The sequence below is a fragment of the Eumetopias jubatus genome, unplaced genomic scaffold (genome assembly GCF_037043125.1).
Source record: "Eumetopias jubatus isolate StellerSeaLion01/CBP00866 unplaced genomic scaffold, mEumJub1_p1.0 scaffold_23, whole genome shotgun sequence".
Classification (NCBI taxonomy): Eukaryota; Metazoa; Chordata; class Mammalia; order Carnivora; family Otariidae; genus Eumetopias; species Eumetopias jubatus.
In genome coordinates, this window is record NW_028274829.1 from 2,596,143 (window position 1) to 2,616,513 (window position 20,371).

Below are 20,371 nucleotides of genomic sequence, written 5' to 3' on the forward strand. Positions count from 1 at the left end.
TCCTTATGATGGTAACTGTTCTGTATCTTAACCAGGGTAGACACACAACACAGAAGTTAACAAAATTTCATAAAGCTAAATAGCACACAGATATAAAGAAGTAAGCCTGTAGAAATCTCAGTAACGTTGGAGCTTATATCACTATCAGTATCCTGATTTTGATATTGTTGTGTGGTTTTGTAAGATGTTCCGTTGGGAGTAACTGTACAAAAGGCACAGAGGGTATATTTTGTTTTATTTTTTTAGAACTCTCTGTGATTCTGCAATTATCTCAAAATTGTTTTTAAAAATCAAATGGTAGGAAAAAAGTATTAGTTTGACCCAAACATTAATGCCAGAAAAAATGAAAGATCAAACTTAAGTAACTTTGAAAAACAGTACTCTCAATACTATAAAAACGAAAAAAGTTTCTAGAAATTTAGAGTATGGAAGGTTTTGACTACTACATGGTAGCATTAGGAGATTTGGGGTCGGGGGTGAGGACTGAGATATGGTCTGGTATATTGATTGTGGTGGTCATTAGACATCTGTCTGCATTTGGTAACATACATATTGTGCTCCAAAAAGATTTAATGTTACTATCTGTAAATTTAAAAATAATTTTAAAAAATAAGCAGCTAAAAATAAAAAATAAGCTGCTAGTTTTTTAAATTGTAAAAGCACACCACACACAAAAGATAATAAACCTCCTTACCAAATTTAACATTTTACCATATGTTTTGCTGAAAATGAATATATTTTATTCCCTTATGTATATTATTATTCTGTAACCATTAAATGTTACTAATATCCATCATAACCTGATAGTAGCAACAACAGTTCTCATTTTTTGTTCACACACTTGGTATTTTGTCTTCTCAGAATCTGTTGGCCTAAATTTTATTTTTATTTTTTTAACTTTTTTTTTTTTTAAAGATTTATTTATTTATTTGACAGAGGGGAGACACAGCAAGAGAGGGAACACACGCAGGGGGAGTGGTAGAGGAAGAAGCAGGCTTCCCGGCAATCAGGGAGCCCAGTGAGGGGCTCAATCCCAGGACTCTGGGATCATGACCTGAGCCGAAGGCAGATGCTTAACGACTGAGCCACCCAAGCGCCCCTTTAACTTTCTTTTAAGTAAACTACTCCCAGTGTAGGGCTCAAACTCAACAACCCTGACATCAGGAGTTCCATGCTCTACTGACTAAGCCACCCAGGCACCCCTGAACTAAATCATAAATTCATTTGGATTACTAGAAATTACAAAAGAACAGGACAAAGCTTTTTTTTTTTTCATTTGGAAAAATCACCTTGGTTAAGAATAAATTGCTGTAACCTTTGCAATATGGCATGCAAGATTTAAGCAGAACTAAATGTCAGTAGTTAATTATAACAGCCATATAAGAATGGATTTTCCTTCTCATGTTAATGCTCTTTACTTGCATTCAGAATGCACAAATACACTGTTTCATATAGAAGACACCGTTCTTTTTTTTTTTTTAGGACACCATTTTTAAAGCCTGCTACCCGTAATTTCTTGGTAATTCTTTGACACTGGAGTACAGTTTTTAGTGTGACCTTCACTTCCATTACCATTACTACTCGGTAGATAGTGTTTATTGCTTTATTTCTACTTCCTATATGAATAAAGGCTCAGCTTAGATTTCTGACATTTTTGTTGTGGTTATGAAAAGTAAGATATGGATATTCTGGGGACATAATATAGTTCTTAACTTTATTTTTTTTTTCTAAGGCTTTGGGGTGAACCTGTTAATCTTCGGGAACAACATGATGCCTTAGAGTTTTTTAATTCTTTGGTGGATAGTTTAGATGAAGCTTTAAAAGCTTTAGGACATCCAGCTATACTAAGTCAAGTCCTGGGAGGTTCCTTTGCTGATCAGAAGATTTGCCAAGGCTGCCCCCATAGGTAAGTGCTAATTAAGGTTTTTATTGTTCCAATTTTAGTATAAGCTGAGGCCTTAACTGACTGACTGAGCCACCAGGTGCCCCAGGGAAAGAGAATCTTAAGCAGGCTCCACACGACCCCATGAATTACTACTTAAACACATAACATAGGTAGCAAGCAGTATGAGAGAATATAAAGAACTTAACCAGTGAGGTCAGACAAGCCTAACTTCAAAGCACCACTCTTCCTCGTTAAGTGTACCAAATTAATCTCTTTGATAGCCCCCTCTCACTTCCACTCCAGTTCCTTATCTGTGAAATAGGGATGGATATGCCTCTCTTTAACTGTTTTTTTTTCTAGAAGGTTTTTTATGAAGGTGATGATAAGCAATAGTATGTATTAAGAATCTAATAGGGGTGCATGGGTGGCTCAGTCGGATAAGCATCTGCCTTCGGCTCAGGTCATGAGCCCAGGGTCCTGAGAAGGAGCCCCTCGTCAGGCTCCCTGCTCAGCGGGAAGCCTGCTTCTCCCTCTCCTCCCTGCTTGTGCTCTGTGTCTCACTCTTTATCTCAAATAAATAAATAAAATCTTTTAAAAAAAATCTAATATAGGGGCACTTGCCTGGCTTAGTCAGTAGAGCATGAGTTTCTTGATTTTAGGGTCATGAGATTGGGCCCCACATTAGGGATAGAGATGACTTAAACTAAATTCTTTTTTTTAATCTAATACACAGTGTCCACACAAACTTAAGTAAGCTTATTAATAACTCTTGACTAATATATTTAACATGATATATTAAAGACTAAAAATATATTTTGCATCAAGTTTACAGCTAAAGGATAACTAGAAACTTAAGGAATAAATCCTTTTGATTTTCTCTTAAAATAATACCTTTAGATACGAGTGTGAAGAATCTTTTACAACTCTGAATGTAGATATTAGAAATCACCAAAACCTTCTTGATTCTTTGGAACAGTATATCAAGGGAGATTTATTGGAAGGTGCAAATGCATATCGATGTGAAAAATGTGATAAAAAGGTAAGTATTGTCTGGTTTTAAAAATCAATGATAATGTTCAACTGAACTGGAAGATGTCAGAGTTGCTTTGTTCAACCTCAAAATATACCACTTTTCTACTCTGCTTTGTTACAGTTGTGGCAGAGAGGCAGTCACAGTAACTTAAAGATTTATCAGGGAAACTATTGAGAGATTTGTCAAGGAAACTCTCGAGAGAAAATAAAGCCAGTGGACTACAAAAAACCATTTAATTTGGATGATTCATTTTAGATGTCACAGTTGCTATTGAATTCCTTAAACCAGAAGGGCTGATAATAGAAAACACTGCTCCTCTTTTATATTCCATGTTACTCGTCATGTTTAGAATCACTCATTTTATCTGGTTACATCAGATTTTCATAACCACTTGCACTTTTTTTAAACACCAGATCTCATTTTTTCAGCCCAATTCATTTTATTCCAGCCACTTAAACAGTTAAAGATGGAATGATAACATGTCTTTGATGATAGATATTACAGAAATATTTTTCTGAGCCCTACTCTCATCTCCTAACTACCTGTATTATTCTGACATTAAACATCATATAGATCATGATCTCTGAAGCCACAATATTGTCTGTTACCTACAGGTCTCAGTCACTTTCCTCTGAGGCAGCCTGTTTTGTACACATCCTTCCATTCTTCCTTCCCATATTTTAAACTATGAACCTTGAGTTAGGAGCTTTTCAGAACAGTCAGAATTAAATATGTTAATATGTGTGCAGCATTTAGTATACTATGTGGCCGTAAGTGCCATAGGTAGTAGATGCTGTTACTACGTACAGTATTTCTTAAGAAGTTTGCTTATAGCAGATTCTGTTCATTAGCATAAAAATAAACATTAGAAAAATAACATGATCAGATAGAAATAGCAGTATGGAAACATGTAGCCATTAATTTCTGTGTCACATGAGACTAATTATGTATTTTTAGGTTTGGTATAAAAGTTTTGAAAAAGTAGTAACAAAATGATCTTAATTGTATTCATCATCATGTACTCCTCTATTTCTGAATAAATCCAGATCATAAAGTTTTAAATTTTTTTATTTTTTATTTGGGTTATAAAAGCCCCTGTTTATATTCACTGTTTATTGTAGGTTGATACAGTAAAGCGCTTGCTAATTAAAAAGTTGCCTCCTGTTCTTGCTATCCAATTGAAACGATTTGACTATGACTGGGAAAGAGAATGTGCAATTAAATTCAATGATTATTTTGAATTTCCACGAGAGCTGGACATGGAACCTTACACAGTACCAGGTGTTGCAAAACTGGAAGGAAATAATGTAAACCCACACAGTCAGTTGATAGAACAGAATGAGCAGTCTGAAAGTGAGACAACAGGAAGCACAAAATACAGACTTGTGGGTGTGCTTGTACACAGTGGTCAAGCAAGTGGAGGACATTATTATTCTTACATCATTCAAAGGAATGGTAAAGATGGTGAGAGAAATCGCTGGTATAAATTTGATGATGGAGATGTAACAGAATGTAAAATGGATGATGATGAAGAAATGAAAAATCAGTGTTTTGGTGGAGAGTACATGGGAGAAGTATTTGATCATATGATGAAGCGGATGTCGTACAGGCGGCAAAAAAGATGGTGGAATGCTTATATACTTTTTTATGAACGAATGGACACAGTAGACCAAGATGATCAGATGATAAGATATATATCAGAGCTTACTATCACAAGACCCCATCAAATTATGTCACCAGCCATTGAGAGGAGTGTTCGAAAACAAAATGTGCAATTCATGCATAACCGAATGCAGTACAGTTTAGAATATTTTCAGTTTGTAAAAAAACTGCTTACATGTAATGGTATTTATCTAAGCCCTGCTCAAGGTAAGTTTCTGGAATTTAGCTTCTTATTAATAAACAATTTTTATTTAACTTACAGAATTTTTTATTGGCCATAAATGCATATTAATATTTTCCTTCAGTTTTCTGAAGGTTTCCTTCAGTTTCCTTCAGTTTTTTTTTCCTTTTTTTTCCAGAAAATAATTAGCATTTTATTTTAAAGATGTCAGCTTTTTTTTAATAAAAGATATTTATTTATGCATTTGTCAGAGAGAAGGCGGGGAGAAAGAGACCATAAGCAGGGGGAATGGCAGGCAGAGCGGGCAGAGGGAGAAGCAGACTCCCCACCAAGTAAGGAGCCCGATTTGAAACTCAGGGCAAGACCCTGGGATAATGACCTGAGCCAAAGGCAAATGCTTAACCCACTGAACCACCCAGGCTTCCCAGTGTCAGCATTTTTCGTTCATTATGTTAAAGTCAAGTATTTAATATCCCTGTATTTTTGAGTAGTGATAGTATCTAGAAACATTGAAGAGCTTTTATTTATAACAATTTACTTGACTTAAACATTAGTTTGAAACATGGTTTGGTGAAGTACTAAGATAGGCACTAAAGATTACTTTTAGCTAAGATCATTTTAACATTGGGCATTTGTTTAAATATGTTTAAATAAAAATGTTTGATTACATACATGTTTTTTAAAGGACAAGATCACTTGTTGCCTGAAGCAGAAGAAATCACTATGATTAGTATTCAACTTGCAGCTAGATTCCTCTTTACCACTGGATTTCACACGAAGAAAATTGTCCGTGGCCCTGCCAGTGATTGGTACATGGCTTTGAATTTTATTCATATTATACTCATGGTCGGTTTGCATCAATACTGCACTGCTTTATTTTTCCCTAACCATGAGAATCTTATTTCAAACATAGGATAAAAATTTGGTAGTAATGTTGAAAAGAATATTAAAATTGCTTAATCTTAGTATGCCTTCTATTCAAAAATTGACTCCTTATTTCTATTAAATTATAGCTCTTACTGTTTCATCATGAAAGTTTTAAGCTTTATCTAGATGGAATTTTGACTTAAGTTCAAAAATACAGCAGTTTTTTTTAAGTGTTTATGGTCTTAAGTTTCTAATTGTAAAAGTATGGAGGACATTACAATATCTTGATCTAACAGCTGTTTCAGCATCTTTTTGGAAAATACATTTGCATCCATCTACACAAGTTCTCATTTAATTCATTTTGTGACTGTGGACTAGATCAAGTCACAGTTCTGATGCTTGTACTAGAACCAACCATGACCATTAATTAGAGAAGAACTTTCTTTTTTATTTGATTCATAGAAGTCTATTGGTTCACTCTAGAAATCAAAACAGAAGAACATTAATAAAAGTTGATATTCATATATTTTTCTGTTTTAGGTATGATGCACTGTGCCTTCTTCTCCGTCATAGCAAAAATGTGCGTTTTTGGTTTGCTCATAATGTTCTTTTTAATGTTTCAAATCGCTTCTCTGAATATCTCCTCGAGTGCCCTAGTGCAGAAGTGAGGGGTGCATTTGCAAAACTTATAGTATTTATTGCACATTTTTCTTTGCAAGATGGGCCTTGTCCTTCATCATTTACATCTCCTGGACTTTCTGGTCAGGTAATTGAAAGCTTTTCTCTAACAATAAAATACGAGTAAATCCTGTTTCCTGCAAGATCAAATCACTAAACATACGCATTTGTTTAACACATATACCATATATATACAAGCATGCATATATTTATTAAAATTATTTCACACCAATGAGTATGATTATTGGGTGCTTTCAGAATGTAAGGAAAATTCCTTCTGTTTATTTAGTTACTAGCAGTTATGTAGTAAGTCTTCAGATTACATATGTTCAGGGAGGACTTTTATAATGCTAAATTTGAATCTCTTAAGTAGCCTATTTAGCATAAAACTATGGATTTTTTTTTTCGGTTACAACAGTAATACCTACAGTAAAATTTCCAGCTCTTCCTTCCATCTCTGTAAAAGCAACTATTTTTAAGTAATTTACTTCCTGATATTTCTGCCTAATGCAGTCATGTGTATATATATATATATACATACACACACACACACACACACACATTCCTAATGCAAACATATATATAGGAAGTATCCTTTTCTCCATCTTGTTGCTAATAAAATATTTTATCCTTCACAGGCATGTGATAACTTAAGCTTGAGTGATCACTTACTAAGAGCAGTATTAAATCTCCTCAGAAGGGAAGTTTCAGAGCATGGCCGTCATTTACAGCAATATTTCAATCTGTTTGTAATGTATGCTAATTTAGGTAAGAATTTTTAATAATTCCATATAATGTATTGTTTCATATTTAGTACTAAATGATGAATGTATTTTAACGCAGTGATGAGACCTAATTTGTTCTGAAATATAAGCAGTATTCTGTATTTATGATGTTAAAATCCCTTGCAGATTTTAACTTTTTAATGTCAGTTCTCATTTTGGATTCTGGTAATTTATGCACTTAAATTATTTCCTTGATAGTTGTTAAGTTTAGTATTTCTTATATTTTTATCTCCTAATCCTGGTTTAAAAATACTGTTTCACAGGCTATATCTCACATGATATGAATCAGAATTTCTAGGGATAGGAAAAACCATTCTCTAAAGGATCCCAGGTGGTTGTATTTGTCAGATTTAGGAATCACTTGCTATCAGGCACCTGTGTGGCTCAAGTGGTTAAGCAACTGCCTTCAGCTCAGGTCATGATCCCAGAGTCCCAGGATCGAGTCCAACATCAGGCTCCCTGTTCAGCAGGGGAACCTGCTTTTCCTTCTGACCCTTCCCCCTCTCATGCTCTTTCTTTCTCTTTCTCAAATATAATAAAATCTTAAAAAAAAAAAAAAGAATCACTTCTTAAAGAAGGTGCTCTGTACCTATGTTTTTGTTAAAATAAATTGAAGTCAGTGAAAAATGTATGTAAGTTACTCTGTTGAAATCAGTATCAGTAACTGTTTTCAAAATACGCTTTTCTTGTGTTCATTTCTTCTCAGTTGTTCCAGAGCGCTTACCTAAAGTGTTACATTATATTGTTTTGTTAGGCTTATTCTGTTGTGTTTTGATTAGATTTTAAGGTTGTTTTTGTCATGCCCACCACAACTAGAGTATAAAGTTCTTGTGATCAGGGCTTTTTGCACAGTAGCACTTAGTCACTGTTTTCTGTTGGATGGATAGTCAAGAATGTACATGAGAAATTTTCTGATATTTTTAATATTCTTTTAAATTATTGTTTGTTAAGAGTTTAGAAAGAGTAAGTTTGTTACATTTACATTACAGAATTTAAGCATTGGTGATTCAGGTGTTGATACACCAATAGCTCAGAATTACTCATCTTTTGAGATGTGGTTTAGTTAAAAATTTTGCAGTATTAGCATATATTTGAGTAGAATTTTATGAGGAATTGATTCAGAGGTCATTTTATTTATTTATTTTTAAGGATTTTATTTATTTGAGAGCAAGAGTATAAGATGGGGAGGGAGAGGAAACAAATATAAGCATATTGTCACCCATCAGTCATAATCAAAAGAAAAAGATGAAAATAACCCAAGTTTTTTTTTAAGATTTTATTTATTTGTCAGAGAGAGAGAAAGAGAGCACAAGTAGGCAGAGCAGCAGGCAGAGGGAGAGGGAAAAGCAGGGAGCCTGACGCAGGACTTGGATCCAGGACCCTGAGATCATGACCTCAGCCAAGGCAGACGCTTAATCGACTGAGCTGCCCAGAGGCACCCCAGAGATCATTTTCATTACAGATATTTTGTATCCAAGATTAAATTGTTTATCCAAACGTTCGTCTTTGTAAAGTATAATCTGTGTGAACTTAATTAATCAACTAATTGATTAGTCACTGCTGATGACTTTTAGAAAATTTTACTTTTTTTCTCTTTTCTCCCATTGTCTCTGTAGTGTACTATTCTTTCCGTTATGTATCTCTAATTGAGATTCTGGGAATCTTATAGTTAAGAGGGAAGGAGGGTATCACATAAACAAGCTTCCCCTGCTTGTGCACATGTACTCTATGTCAAATAAATAAATATAAACTCTTATAATAATAATCATTTATTCATTTATTTATTTATTCATTCATTTGAGAGAGAGAGTGAAAGCATGGGTGGGGGTTGGGGAAGGGTAGAGGGAGAGGAAGAAGCAGACTCCCTGCTGAGCAGGGGGAGCCTGGCAAGGGGCTCAATCCCAAGACCTTCCAGAATCATGACCTGAGCCGAAGGCAGACGTGTAACCAACTAAGCCCCTCAGGTGCCCCTACCTTTACTTTATATTGGTGAGTGTTGCCATGTAGGTCTCTAGACCCTAAACAGTATAATTCCTTTAGAGCTCAGTGTTACTGGAATGCCACAATCACAATTTCAGTTAGAATAATTAAACTACATCAATGTATTTTCTGTTCTGTCTGTATTTCTGTAGTCTAAACAGTAGATGAACTTTCATAAAACTATACGTAGCTATATTAAATACTTTTTCTTAGTGCAACACTAGCCATTCCAGTTGTTTTTACTTCTCCAACATAGATTCTCCCCTCTTTGATAGGTATGGCAGAAAAGACACAGCTTCTAAAATTGAGTGTACCTGCTACATTTATGCTAGTGTCTTTAGATGAAGGACCAGGTCCTCCAATCAAATACCAGTATGCTGAATTGGGCAAGTTATATTCAGTAGTGTCTCAGCTGATCCGCTGTTGCAATGTCTCATCAAGAATGCAGTCTTCAATCAACGGTAAAGTAGACTGTTTTATTCTGTATCATAACTTAACAATAATGGTAGACTTCTGTATTATTTAATTAAATCTCTAAATATTTATAAAAATGAACTAAGAGTCTGAAAGCTCATGCTTTTGTTACTTTTTAAAACCAAGAAGCTGTTTCACATGTTCGAAAAGAATTTTTAAAAATTTACTACCTACTGTGATAAATTCCTTACTTATGAAATGGTTGGCTTAAGAATTTTAACTTTAATTTTTTATCTTCAGTATCAGTGTTTGCATTTTTTTGGATCTTACCATCTTAGAATATATCTGATTATTTTAGTGAATGTTTTATTGGACCTAAGAAAGTTAATTTATAGTCAGTTTTTTAAGTAAAAAATTCAGTATTGTAATTTTGTACAGAAGTTTATTGGCTTTTCATTGATGACAAATCTATTCTAGGTAATCCCCCTCTTCCCAATCCTTTTGGTGATCCCAATTTATCACAGCCTATAATGCCAGTTCAGCAGAATGTGGCAGACATTTTGTTTGTGAGAACAAGTTATGTGAAGAAAATTATTGAAGACTGCAGTAACTCAGAGGAAACCCTCAAATTGCTTCGTTTTTGCTGCTGGGAGAATCCTCAGTTCTCATCTACTGTCCTCAGTGAACTTCTCTGGCAGGTTAAAGGAAAATAAACATTCATATGTCCATAACTTGATTCATGTTTCCTTTAAATTAGTAATTCAACTATATTTTACTTGTTCTAGGTTGCATATTCATACACCTATGAACTTCGGCCATATTTGGATTTACTTTTGCAGATTTTACTTATTGAAGATTCTTGGCAGACTCACAGGTGGATACCTACTTTTTGCTATCAGAATAATTACATTTTTTAGGTTCTAGAAATAATAATTGAAGTTACCAGCTGCCAAATACATTTTTACTTATTGAAGCTCTGTTAAGAATGTTTTATCTTAGAAACAATAATAAGAAATTAGGAGTGCCTGGCTGGCTCATTTGATAGAACATATGACTCTTCATGTCAAGATTGTGAGTTTGAGCCCCAGTTTGAGTGTAGAGATTACTTAAAACTAAAATCTTCATAAAAATAAAAGTAATTTTTTTAGACAGTTTTTTTTTTAATATTTTATATACTTATTTGACAGAGAGAAACACAGCGAGAGAGGGAACACAAGCAGGGGGAGTGGGAGAGGGAGAAGCAGGCTTCCTGCTGAGCAGGGAGCCCAATGCGGGGCTCGATCCCAGGACCCAAGATCATGACCTGAGCCGAAGGCAGCTGCTTAACAGCCACCCAGGTGCCCCGGTAAAAAAGAAAAATTAAAAAATTAAAATGAAGGGGCACCTGGGTGGCTCAGTCAGTTAAGCATCTACCTTCAGGGGTGCCTGGGTGGCTGGGGGGTTGTTAAGCGTCTGCCTTTGGCTTGGGTCATGATCCCGGGGTCCTGGGATCGAGCCCCACTTAGGGCTCCCTGCTCAGCCGGAAACCTGCTTCTCCCCTTCCACTCCCCCTGCTTGTGTTCCCTCTCTTGCTGTCTCTCTCTCTGTCAAATAAATAAAATCTATAAAAAAAAAAGCGTCTACCTTCAGCTCAAGTCATGATCCCAGAGTCCTGGGATCAAGCCCCACTTCAGGATCCTGCTTCACAGGGAGTCTGCTGCTCCCTTTGCCATCCCCCTACTTGTGCTCTGTCTCCTTTCTCAAATAAATAAATCTTTTTTAAAAAATTAGAATGAATGAACTGTCTCATTACTTCAGTTTTGTTTCATTTTTAATGTTTTCACCTAAAGTTCCAATATCACTCTTAATACTAGTTTTTTTCCTTCTCCTTAGTGTGTTTTACTTTGTTTTGTTTTTTGTTTTTTAAGAAAACTAGCTCAGTCTTTTGATAAGTATTTAAGTTCCATATATACTATTTTAGGATTATATTATACTTGGGAGTTTTTTGTTCTGTTTTGTTTCATTTTTAAATATTTATTTATCTTAGTGAATGCCAGGGTAGGGAGGAGATAGGATGGGGGCACTTGGGAGGGGCAGAGAGTCTTAAGCAGATTCTGCGCTTGGGGAAGAGCTCCACACAGGGCTCGATCTCACTACCCTGAGATCACAACCTGAGCCCAAACCAAAAGTTGGACATTTAACTGATTGCATCACCAAGGTGACCCTATACTTGTTTTTTAATTAGTTATAATAGGTAACATTTAGTTTCTAAAAGTAATTGTAGTCTGTTACTGGTTTTTATAAGTATATGAAGAGTCAAAAGTGATAACCTCTTTTTTTTTTTTTTTTTTTTTAATTGAGAGAGCACAAGCAGGGTGAAGAGGGAGAAGCAAGCTACCCACTGAGCTGGGAGCCCCGTAAAGGGCTCCATCCCAGGGCCCTGGGATCATAACCTGAGCCAAAGGCAGACGCTTAACTGCCTGAGCCCCCCAGGCACCCGAAAAGTGATAATTTTTTTAGAACTAAAGAATCTATTTTAAGGCTTTCTCCCCAAATTCCTCTGTATGTTCTTTCCCATAAAATTCTGCCCACAGGTGAGTTTCTTTTTTTTTTAAGTAGTTTCCACACACATTTGGAGTCCAAAGCTGAAGACCTGAGCTGAGAGCAACAGTCAGACACTTAACCACCTGAGCCACCCAGGGGCCCCGAAGTGATGATTTAGAATTAGTTACCCAATATCCCTCACTTCTCTTCCCACAAGCATTACTTTATAAAAGTTTCTTTTAAAAGGAAACAAATATAAGCATATTGTCACCCATTAGTCATAATCAAAAGAAAAAGATTAAAATAACCCTGCATTTTTTTTCTAAAATTTTATGTATTTTTCGGAGAGAGAGAGAGCACAGTAGGCAGAGCAGCAGGGAGAGGGAGAAACAGGCTCCTTGCTGAGCAGGGAGCCTGACGCAGGACTTGATCCCAGGACCCTGGGACCATGACCTGGGCAGAACGCAGACGTTTAACTGACTGAGCCACCGAGGCGCCCTACGTTATTTTCTAAATTTGTAGTGCATAATCATTACAATCTTGAATTTCAGGGGGACTAGAAATACTAGTCTTTTTGAATTAATATTTTTAAATTGTCACCTAATTAGTCATCACAGATTTCAAACAGATCCATAATGTCAAAATAGCATTAACCAAAACCAGTCACCATTAGACAAAAGTATTACAGGTTCCAACCTATACACGTTTATTACTCAGTACCTATTTCAGTATCATGACACTTTGATTTTATTTTTATTTGACTTCTACATACAGTGCAATACTGGTTTAGGAGTAAATTTTGGTGATTGATCACTTAACATACAACACCCAGTGATCATCCCAACCCTAGTGCCCATGACCCATCCCCCACCCACATCCCTCCAGCAACACTCACTGTATTCTCTGTGCTTAAGTCTCATGGTTTCTTTCTCTCTCTCCTTTTTTTTTCTTTTTTTTCCCCCTCTTCCCACATGTTCATCTGTTTCTTAAATTCCACAAAGAAGTCAGATTTTAATGAACATTTAGTTTATTCAGTATACATTACAAAGTATCTGCTATGTGCCAGACCAGTTATAGGCAACAGAACAGGGAAAGACAATATGATTTACAATGGTATATGAAAATCAGTTGTAGTAATGGTAACGTGGCAAAAATACTGACTGACTTCATTATCACTTAAAGCTGTAGAAGTATATATAGAGTATATACTACAATACTATAATATTCCAAGATAAACAAGACTTAGATTATGTATGTGTATAGTAAAAACAAAAGCACAAAACAGGTACCTGGCTGGCTCAATCAGAAGAGCATGCAACTCTTGATCTTGGGGTCGGGAGTTCAAGCCCCACATTATGGGTCGAGATAACCAAAATAAAAACAACACACACAAAACCAAAAAATTTGTTTCTGATTTGGAATATAATGATGGTCTAGTAAGTAAATGGTGAAAAGGAGAATTTCTCTAGACACTTTTTATCTTGGTCTTTCTAAAAGAAAGAAGGCATGTTTTGCCCATAAATAATTTTAAATTGGCTTTTGAGAAAAACAATTGGTTGTATAAAATGTAATGCTGAGATTTGGTTAGAACTGCAATACAGTCTGATTATTAGTGAATCAGCCAAGTTGTACTCTTGCCAGTAAAAATTGTGTTACCCGCCATATATGTATTCTGATGATTAGAATTCAAGTTCATTCTGTACTGTCAAATTACTTCACTTCCATACACACTAGACTCTGCCATCTTTAAAAAAAAAAGATCTGGGGGCGCCTGGGTGGCTCAGTCATTAAGCGTCTGCCTTCAGCTCAGGTCATGATCCCAAGGTCCTGGGATGAGTCCCGTTTTGGGCTCCCTGCTCCACAGGAAGCCTGCTTCTCCCTTTCCCATTCCCCCTGCTTCTGTTCCCTCTCACTGTGTCTCTCTCTGTCAAATAAATAAAATCTTTAAAAAAATAAATAAAGATCTGCAGGGCACCTGGGGGTGCTCAGTTGGTTAGGCATCCAACTCTTGGTTTTGGCTAAGATTACGATCTCAGGGTTGTGGGATTAAGCCTCCTGTCAGACTCTGTGCTCAGCAGGGAGTCTGCCTGAGATTCTCTCTTTACCTCTCCCTCTGCCTTCCTGCCTCCTGCACATGTGCACAAACACTCTCCCTTCTTTCTCTAAAATGAATTAAAAGAATGATCTGACTCAAAGTAATTTGATGAAACTCAAATTATATTCAACTGGAGCAGTTTTACAGACATAGTTGTAGTTAATTTTAATCCTTAATTCACTATTAGTAATGGATTTAAATTATAGTTAGCAAGATAATATTGGATGAATAATTTGAGTAAGACTTCAGACTTCTCAGTCAGACTTTAGCCATCTCTCCAACTTGCTACCTCAGTGACATTAGGCAAACTGAATTCTGTACTTGTTTTTTTTTAAGATTTTTTTATTTATTTGAGAGAGAATGAGATAGAGCATGAGAGGGGGGAGGGTCAGAGGGAGAAGCACACTCCCCGCTGAGCAGGAAGCCCAATGTGGGACTCAATCCAGGGACTCCAGCATCATGACCTGAGCCGAAGGCAGTCGCTTAACCAACTGAGCCACCCAGGCGCCCCATACTTGTTTTTTCATCTATAAAATGGGTTTATAATTACCTAGGAAATTAGGGTTAAATGGATTTGATGATTACGTCAAAACATGTATTGAACAGCACTAAGTAGGCACAGTCTTAGCTACTAGATACTACAAATTTTTATATCTGATTCTTTTTTAGAATTCATAATGCACTTAAAGGAATCCCAGATGATCGAGATGGTTTGTTTGATACAATCCAACGCTCTAAGAATCACTATCAAAAAAGAGCATACCAGTGTATAAAATGTATGGTAGCACTCTTTAGCAATTGTCCTGTTGCTTACCAGATATTACAGGTGAGAATTTTTCTCAAATCATGTGATAATCTGTATCATAATTCACTGCTTTTAAAAGAATTGTGAAAATTTGGACTTAGAATTTAAATTAACATTGAAAATTATTCTAAATTTTTTCACATAATTTTTTTCTTCTTTTGAAGGGTAATGGAGATCTTAAAAGAAAGTGGACCTGGGCAGTGGAATGGCTTGGAGATGAACTTGAAAGAAGACCTTATACTGGCAATCCTCCATATGCTTACAATAATTGGTCTCCTCCAGTGCAAAGCAATGAAACATCAAATGGTTATTTCTTAGAGAGATCACATAGTGCAAGGATGACTCTTGCAAAAGCTTGTGAAATCTGTCCAGAGGAGGTAAAAAAAGCCATCAAGGGGCAGCAGATAAAAATGGAAGAAAGAAAAGTAATTTTTTATATTTATAGGCCAATGTCTATTACATAAAAAAAAATTGTGTTGCACTTTTGTTGGCCTTAATGTTTTTTGTTGCTTGATTTTGTTTTTAAGGACTCAAAGGAGCTTATTAACTCCTTTATTAGAGTTATTTTGGAGAAATTTCTGTGAATCTAAAAATTACATATCTGGGAAAATCTAATTTTTTTCTCTAATTGTTAATCATTTTATTTACTTTAAATGAAAAAATGTTAAAGCAATCAGGTGCACTTTTTTTTTAAGATTTTATTTATTTGTTAGAGACAGAGGAAGAGAGGGAACACAAGCAGGGGGAGTGGGAGAGGGAGAATCAGGCTTCCCGCCGAGCAGGGAGCCCGATTCGGGGCTTGATCCCAGGACCCTGGAACCATGACTTAAGCTTAAGGCAGATGCCTAATGATTGAGCCACCCAGGCGCCCCCAGCGGGTGCATTTTTAAGACTTTTTTCTCAAAAGAGGAAATTAAAATAAATTTAAAGTTGCTTTCATAATCAAATTACTAATCTCTTTATTTAAAATTAGGAGCCAGATGACCAGGATGCCCCAGATGAGCATGAGTTATCTCTACCAGAAGATACCCCATTGTATCCTCATTCATCTGGATCTCACTGTCAACAGGTAAAGAAGACTTTGGTGGGTTTTTTATGTTTTTTTGTTTGTTTCTGTTTTTATTCAGTAAGTTTTTGTACTTTACCTAAAGAGAATTTCGTTATTTTCTTTACATATTCTGTAAATTATTGGCTGTGACTATAATGTAATAAAGGGATTATTTAGAATAACTTTGCCAGGATGATCAGAGGAAGAGTGTGGTTAGAGTTGATGTCATGTTGCAACATATTTCAGTCTACCCTTATGGCATTTTTCCTGGCCAGTTGGGCAGTCCTCTTGTGCTACTTGCTGTAATTAATAAAAATGTGTGATATTTCACATTAATATAAAATTAATAACTGTTGAAGAAACATTAAGACAAACATATCTTGGTTACTTTTGCCCCAGTATTCCTTTTCAGTAAAAATGTTTTATAAAATTAGGTTGAGTGATTTCAATAGATGATTCACTGGGGAAAAATGAAAACTGGTAAGAAATATACATTTCAATATTCATTATACATTCAATATACAGTTCAGCTTTCATTCAAAAACAAGAATTTGGGGAAATGTTTCTCAAAGATTGTCCTAAGTTTGAACCACAAACATGACTAATTGAGGTCTTTAAATTTAATATGTCACAGAATCATGTAAAGGCACTTGTTAAAAACAGGTTGTTAAGTTCCCAACTCCAGGACTTCTGATTCATTTGAGGTGGAGTATAAGACTGTATTTCTAACCAGTTTCCAGGTGATGCTGATGCTGCTGGTCTATGGACCACACTCAGAGGAACAATCATCTTAAGCAGAGCATTTAGTGATAAACATTTTAAAATACTTCCCTTGTGAAAGTAGAATCCAATTTTATCACAAAGTCACATTTTCACAAAACAATTTATCATATCATACTTACATTCTTTAGAATATTAGAATTGATTATTTTGTAACTACTGCTTGATTGTTTTTAAAAGATAAATCCCTAGAAGAGACATGTCTACTTTTAGACAAACATTATCCCATGATTTTTTATTTTAATTTTAAGATATGAAAAGTTTGACATATGGCTCTCTTTCACCCTCAGAATAATCATGTGCATGGACAGCCATATACAGGGCCAGCAGCACAACACTTGAACAACCATCAAAAAACTGGCCAACATGCACAAGAAAACTTTGAAGGCAATGAAGAAGTATCCTCATCTCAAATGAAGGATCAGTGAAATACCTATCATAACTGCTTCCTTTAAGACCATGCACTCAGGCCTTACTGTCCAAACTTTTTCTGTGTCTGGCTAGTATTCAAAACTAGAGAAACTGTTCAACATGGAGTGGAAAGTCTATTCACTGTCTCATTTGCAGAAATTTGCTGTCAATATATATAAGCCACCTGCAGGGGAAAGTGTATAGTGTTTTGTATTAAATGGCTGATACTAATATGTAAATGGAAAAGATGTATATAGTATATTAATGTTTGACTGTTAATTCTTAACCAAGAAAAAAAATTTTTTGATGAAGAGTCAGAGTTCTACAAAAAAATAATTTTCTTGTTATGTGTGCTGCATTCTGCATCCAGTATTGTCTGCTTCATGCAGTTGGATCAAATCCTTTACCAAAAATAAAACCAAAAGTAATATAAAACAGCCCATCCGTAATAATCACACCATTGGTTTCTTGTTAATTCTAGTTACTAGAGCCATGTAAGGCTTATTGGTAACCTTTGAATTATATGGATGATGTGGAAAAATTGGTGATGTAACATTGTGTCTGGATATTTTTCATTACCTTTTTATTCTGGTTAATCACTTTTAAAAGCTACAGTGATGCTGTAACATTTAGCATGGCCTCACACTAAGTTTGTGTAGCCAGCGAAGACAAAATCACCTGAGTGACAGCAGTTTCCCCAGAGTGACAGTTGTGTTACCCAGAGGTTTTATTTCTTACACCTAGAGTACATATAAAACAAGAGGAAAAATGTGACAAAGAGGCAGTTTTCAGTTACTCATATATTCTTAATTTTTAAGTTTGACAGTTCAGTTTTCTTGTTGGGGTAAAGAATGTGAAAATATTGGTTATAGGAATTTTAAAACATTAAAAAGAATATGCAAAGTTTTGCTACCCCAGAATGTGTGGAGCATAATAGATGACTGTATTTTGTTTGCTTGTTTTGTTTTATGATAGAGTTTATTAGGTGAAACTTTTACAGAAACCACTGAACTGGACATAATCAAAATCCCACAATATTTTGAAGTACCCTTGCACCTAGATATCTGACTGATTTTTCTAGTCAGTGACAATTTTACTTGAAAGCAAGAATTGTCCCAGTTCCTTTTCCATTCCAAAACTCTTTATGTTGTGGTATTTAATTAAAACATAAACTTCTGGTTAGTTGCTATAATTCTGAAGTACTATTTTAGAATAAACATTGGTTTCAGGATTCTATAACTCATGAGTTAATACTGTATTTAAAAAAGAATTGGTAACTTTTGAACGTGTGTAATATTTTGAAACCTGTCTAAAAACCAAATATCCTGCAAACAGATACGGCCTGTCCTATACTATTTAAATATTTTGCTGTTTTGTTTTATAGAAATTATTTTGCTGAATTCACAAATAGAATTTGATTTAAGAAGAATTTGTCTTGTGTGTTTTTGTTTTTTGTTACTCTTTTGTTCTTAAGTATTATACATTAAAATTAACTATTTGTATAGCATATATTCGCATGACACTGAATTCAACATTTCAGACATTGCGTCTTTGTGCTTAAAAGTATTTACTCTTTGGGGCACCTGGGTGGCTCAGTTGCTTAAGCGTCTGTCTTCCGCTCAGGTCAAGAGCCTCAGGGTCCTGGGATTGACCCCTGTTTCCAGCTTCCTGTCTCAGCAGGGAGTCTGCTTTTCCCTCACCCTGCCCCTTGTTCATGCTCTCTCTCTCTCAAATAAATAAATAAAATCTTTTTTTTATTAGAAAAATGAAAAACAAGTGTTGGCACTTTTTTTAAAAATCCTAAGTTAATCAGTCTTATACTTTTGTCACATTTTTGTAGTCATTATTTACAGTGGTTCTATCACTGGGAATGTGGAGTTAACAAACGAATATTGAGCCTGTATTCCTTAGGATATACTGGGTTAGGATCCTGTAAGCTTCTAGTCACATTTTCATGTATCAGTCAGTACATAACTTTATTTGTGCTTCTGTTTAAAGACTCTTCATTTATCAAATGTTGCTGATTAACATCGAACTCCATGCCAACACCACTTTTTTTTTTTAAATCCCATCCCAATGCAGGGCTTAAACGCATGACTCTGAGATGAAGACCTGAGCTGAAGTCAAGAGTCAGACACATAACTGAGTTAGTGCTCTAGCTCTAGCCCTGTAACTCATTCTTAAACCACCCTTATCTATAATGTAATACCTCTTTAAGGCATGGCACATAGCCTTCTTGTGCTTAACACTGGGCATCGCTTAAGCACTTTGCTTGGGGGCCGTTTTTTAAACAGCGAAATTACCACTAAAAAACAAAAGAGTGTGACAGTCATTAGACCCAAAGTCTATAGTATGAGAGCTGAAATATTCATATTAGGCACCTAAATATTTTTGCTGTTCTATGCCTATCAGTGAATGGCCACACAAGTCTTGATTTTGAGGTTATAAAGAAATTTTACTGGGGTGCCTGCGTGGCTCAGTCAGTTAAGGGTCTGACTCACGATCTCCCAATAATCATTTATGATGATATGCACAGAGTATTAACAATCAAGGAAGCTCATACAAGCTTGATGACCAGAGTTTTTATTGGCTCAATCTTGTGGACATGCTTGATTACTTGATGCCACAAGGCCAAAAGGCCTCACATTGTTATAGTGCACTGTCTGCCGAAACTGAAGACCAACCCGTAAAGACAGTGTATGGGGCAGGACATTCTGAGCTTAGAGATTAACCTTTCTTCAGATGAGGTACACTTTCCTACACAGGCCACATCAAAATGATTATATTTAGCGGCGCCTGGGTGGCTCAGTCGTTAAGCGTCTGCCTTCGGTTCAGGTCATGATCCTAGGATCCTGGGATCAAGCCCCACATCAAGCTCCCTGCTCAGTGGAGAGCCTGCTTCTCCCTCTCCCACTCCCCCTGCTTATGTTCCCTCTCTTGCTGTGTCTCTGTCAAATAAATAAAATCTTTAAAAAAAAATTATATTTGAGCATCTACATTTAGTGGTATATTTATATGACATATAACATTATACTAACACTATGGATAAGCCTAACATTTGGAGGAACCAGTATACATAGGGATAGAGTTAAAGATAACATATCCTATAAACATTACATGCATTTTCATACTTTTGTATTAACTTGCTCATTTCTTTGTTATACTGTTAATTGTATCTTATGATGAATTCGTGTAGAACTCTTTACCGTAGAAGTTGGGTGATG

The 20,371-nt window shown here is 35.6% G+C and overlaps 1 protein-coding gene across 3 annotated transcripts in view; it reads left to right on the forward strand.

Moving 5' to 3' along the window:
- LOC148162091 (ubiquitin carboxyl-terminal hydrolase 9X-like) overlaps positions 1-18,576 on the forward strand; it is a 150,086-nt gene extending 131,510 nt beyond the window's left edge. For 2 of the 3 annotated variants that reach the window (XM_088020346.1, XM_088020347.1), the window contains 13 exons: positions 1,733-1,906; positions 2,783-2,924; positions 4,040-4,787; positions 5,447-5,570; positions 6,169-6,394; positions 6,945-7,074; positions 9,347-9,532; positions 9,963-10,183; positions 10,271-10,359; positions 14,773-14,929; positions 15,073-15,285; positions 15,882-15,977; positions 17,027-18,576. In XM_088020346.1, the coding sequence (XP_087876472.1) occupies positions 1,733-1,906; positions 2,783-2,924; positions 4,040-4,787; positions 5,447-5,570; positions 6,169-6,394; positions 6,945-7,074; positions 9,347-9,532; positions 9,963-10,183; positions 10,271-10,359; positions 14,773-14,929; positions 15,073-15,285; positions 15,882-15,977; positions 17,027-17,164 (2,644 nt within the window). In that variant the 3' untranslated portion in view covers positions 17,165-18,576. The remainder of the gene's footprint in view (positions 1-1,732; positions 1,907-2,782; positions 2,925-4,039; positions 4,788-5,446; positions 5,571-6,168; positions 6,395-6,944; positions 7,075-9,346; positions 9,533-9,962; positions 10,184-10,270; positions 10,360-14,772; positions 14,930-15,072; positions 15,286-15,881; positions 15,978-17,026) is intronic. The other variant, XM_088020348.1, reaches the window with a different exon arrangement.
- The last annotated feature ends 1,795 nt before the right edge of the window (positions 18,577-20,371 follow it).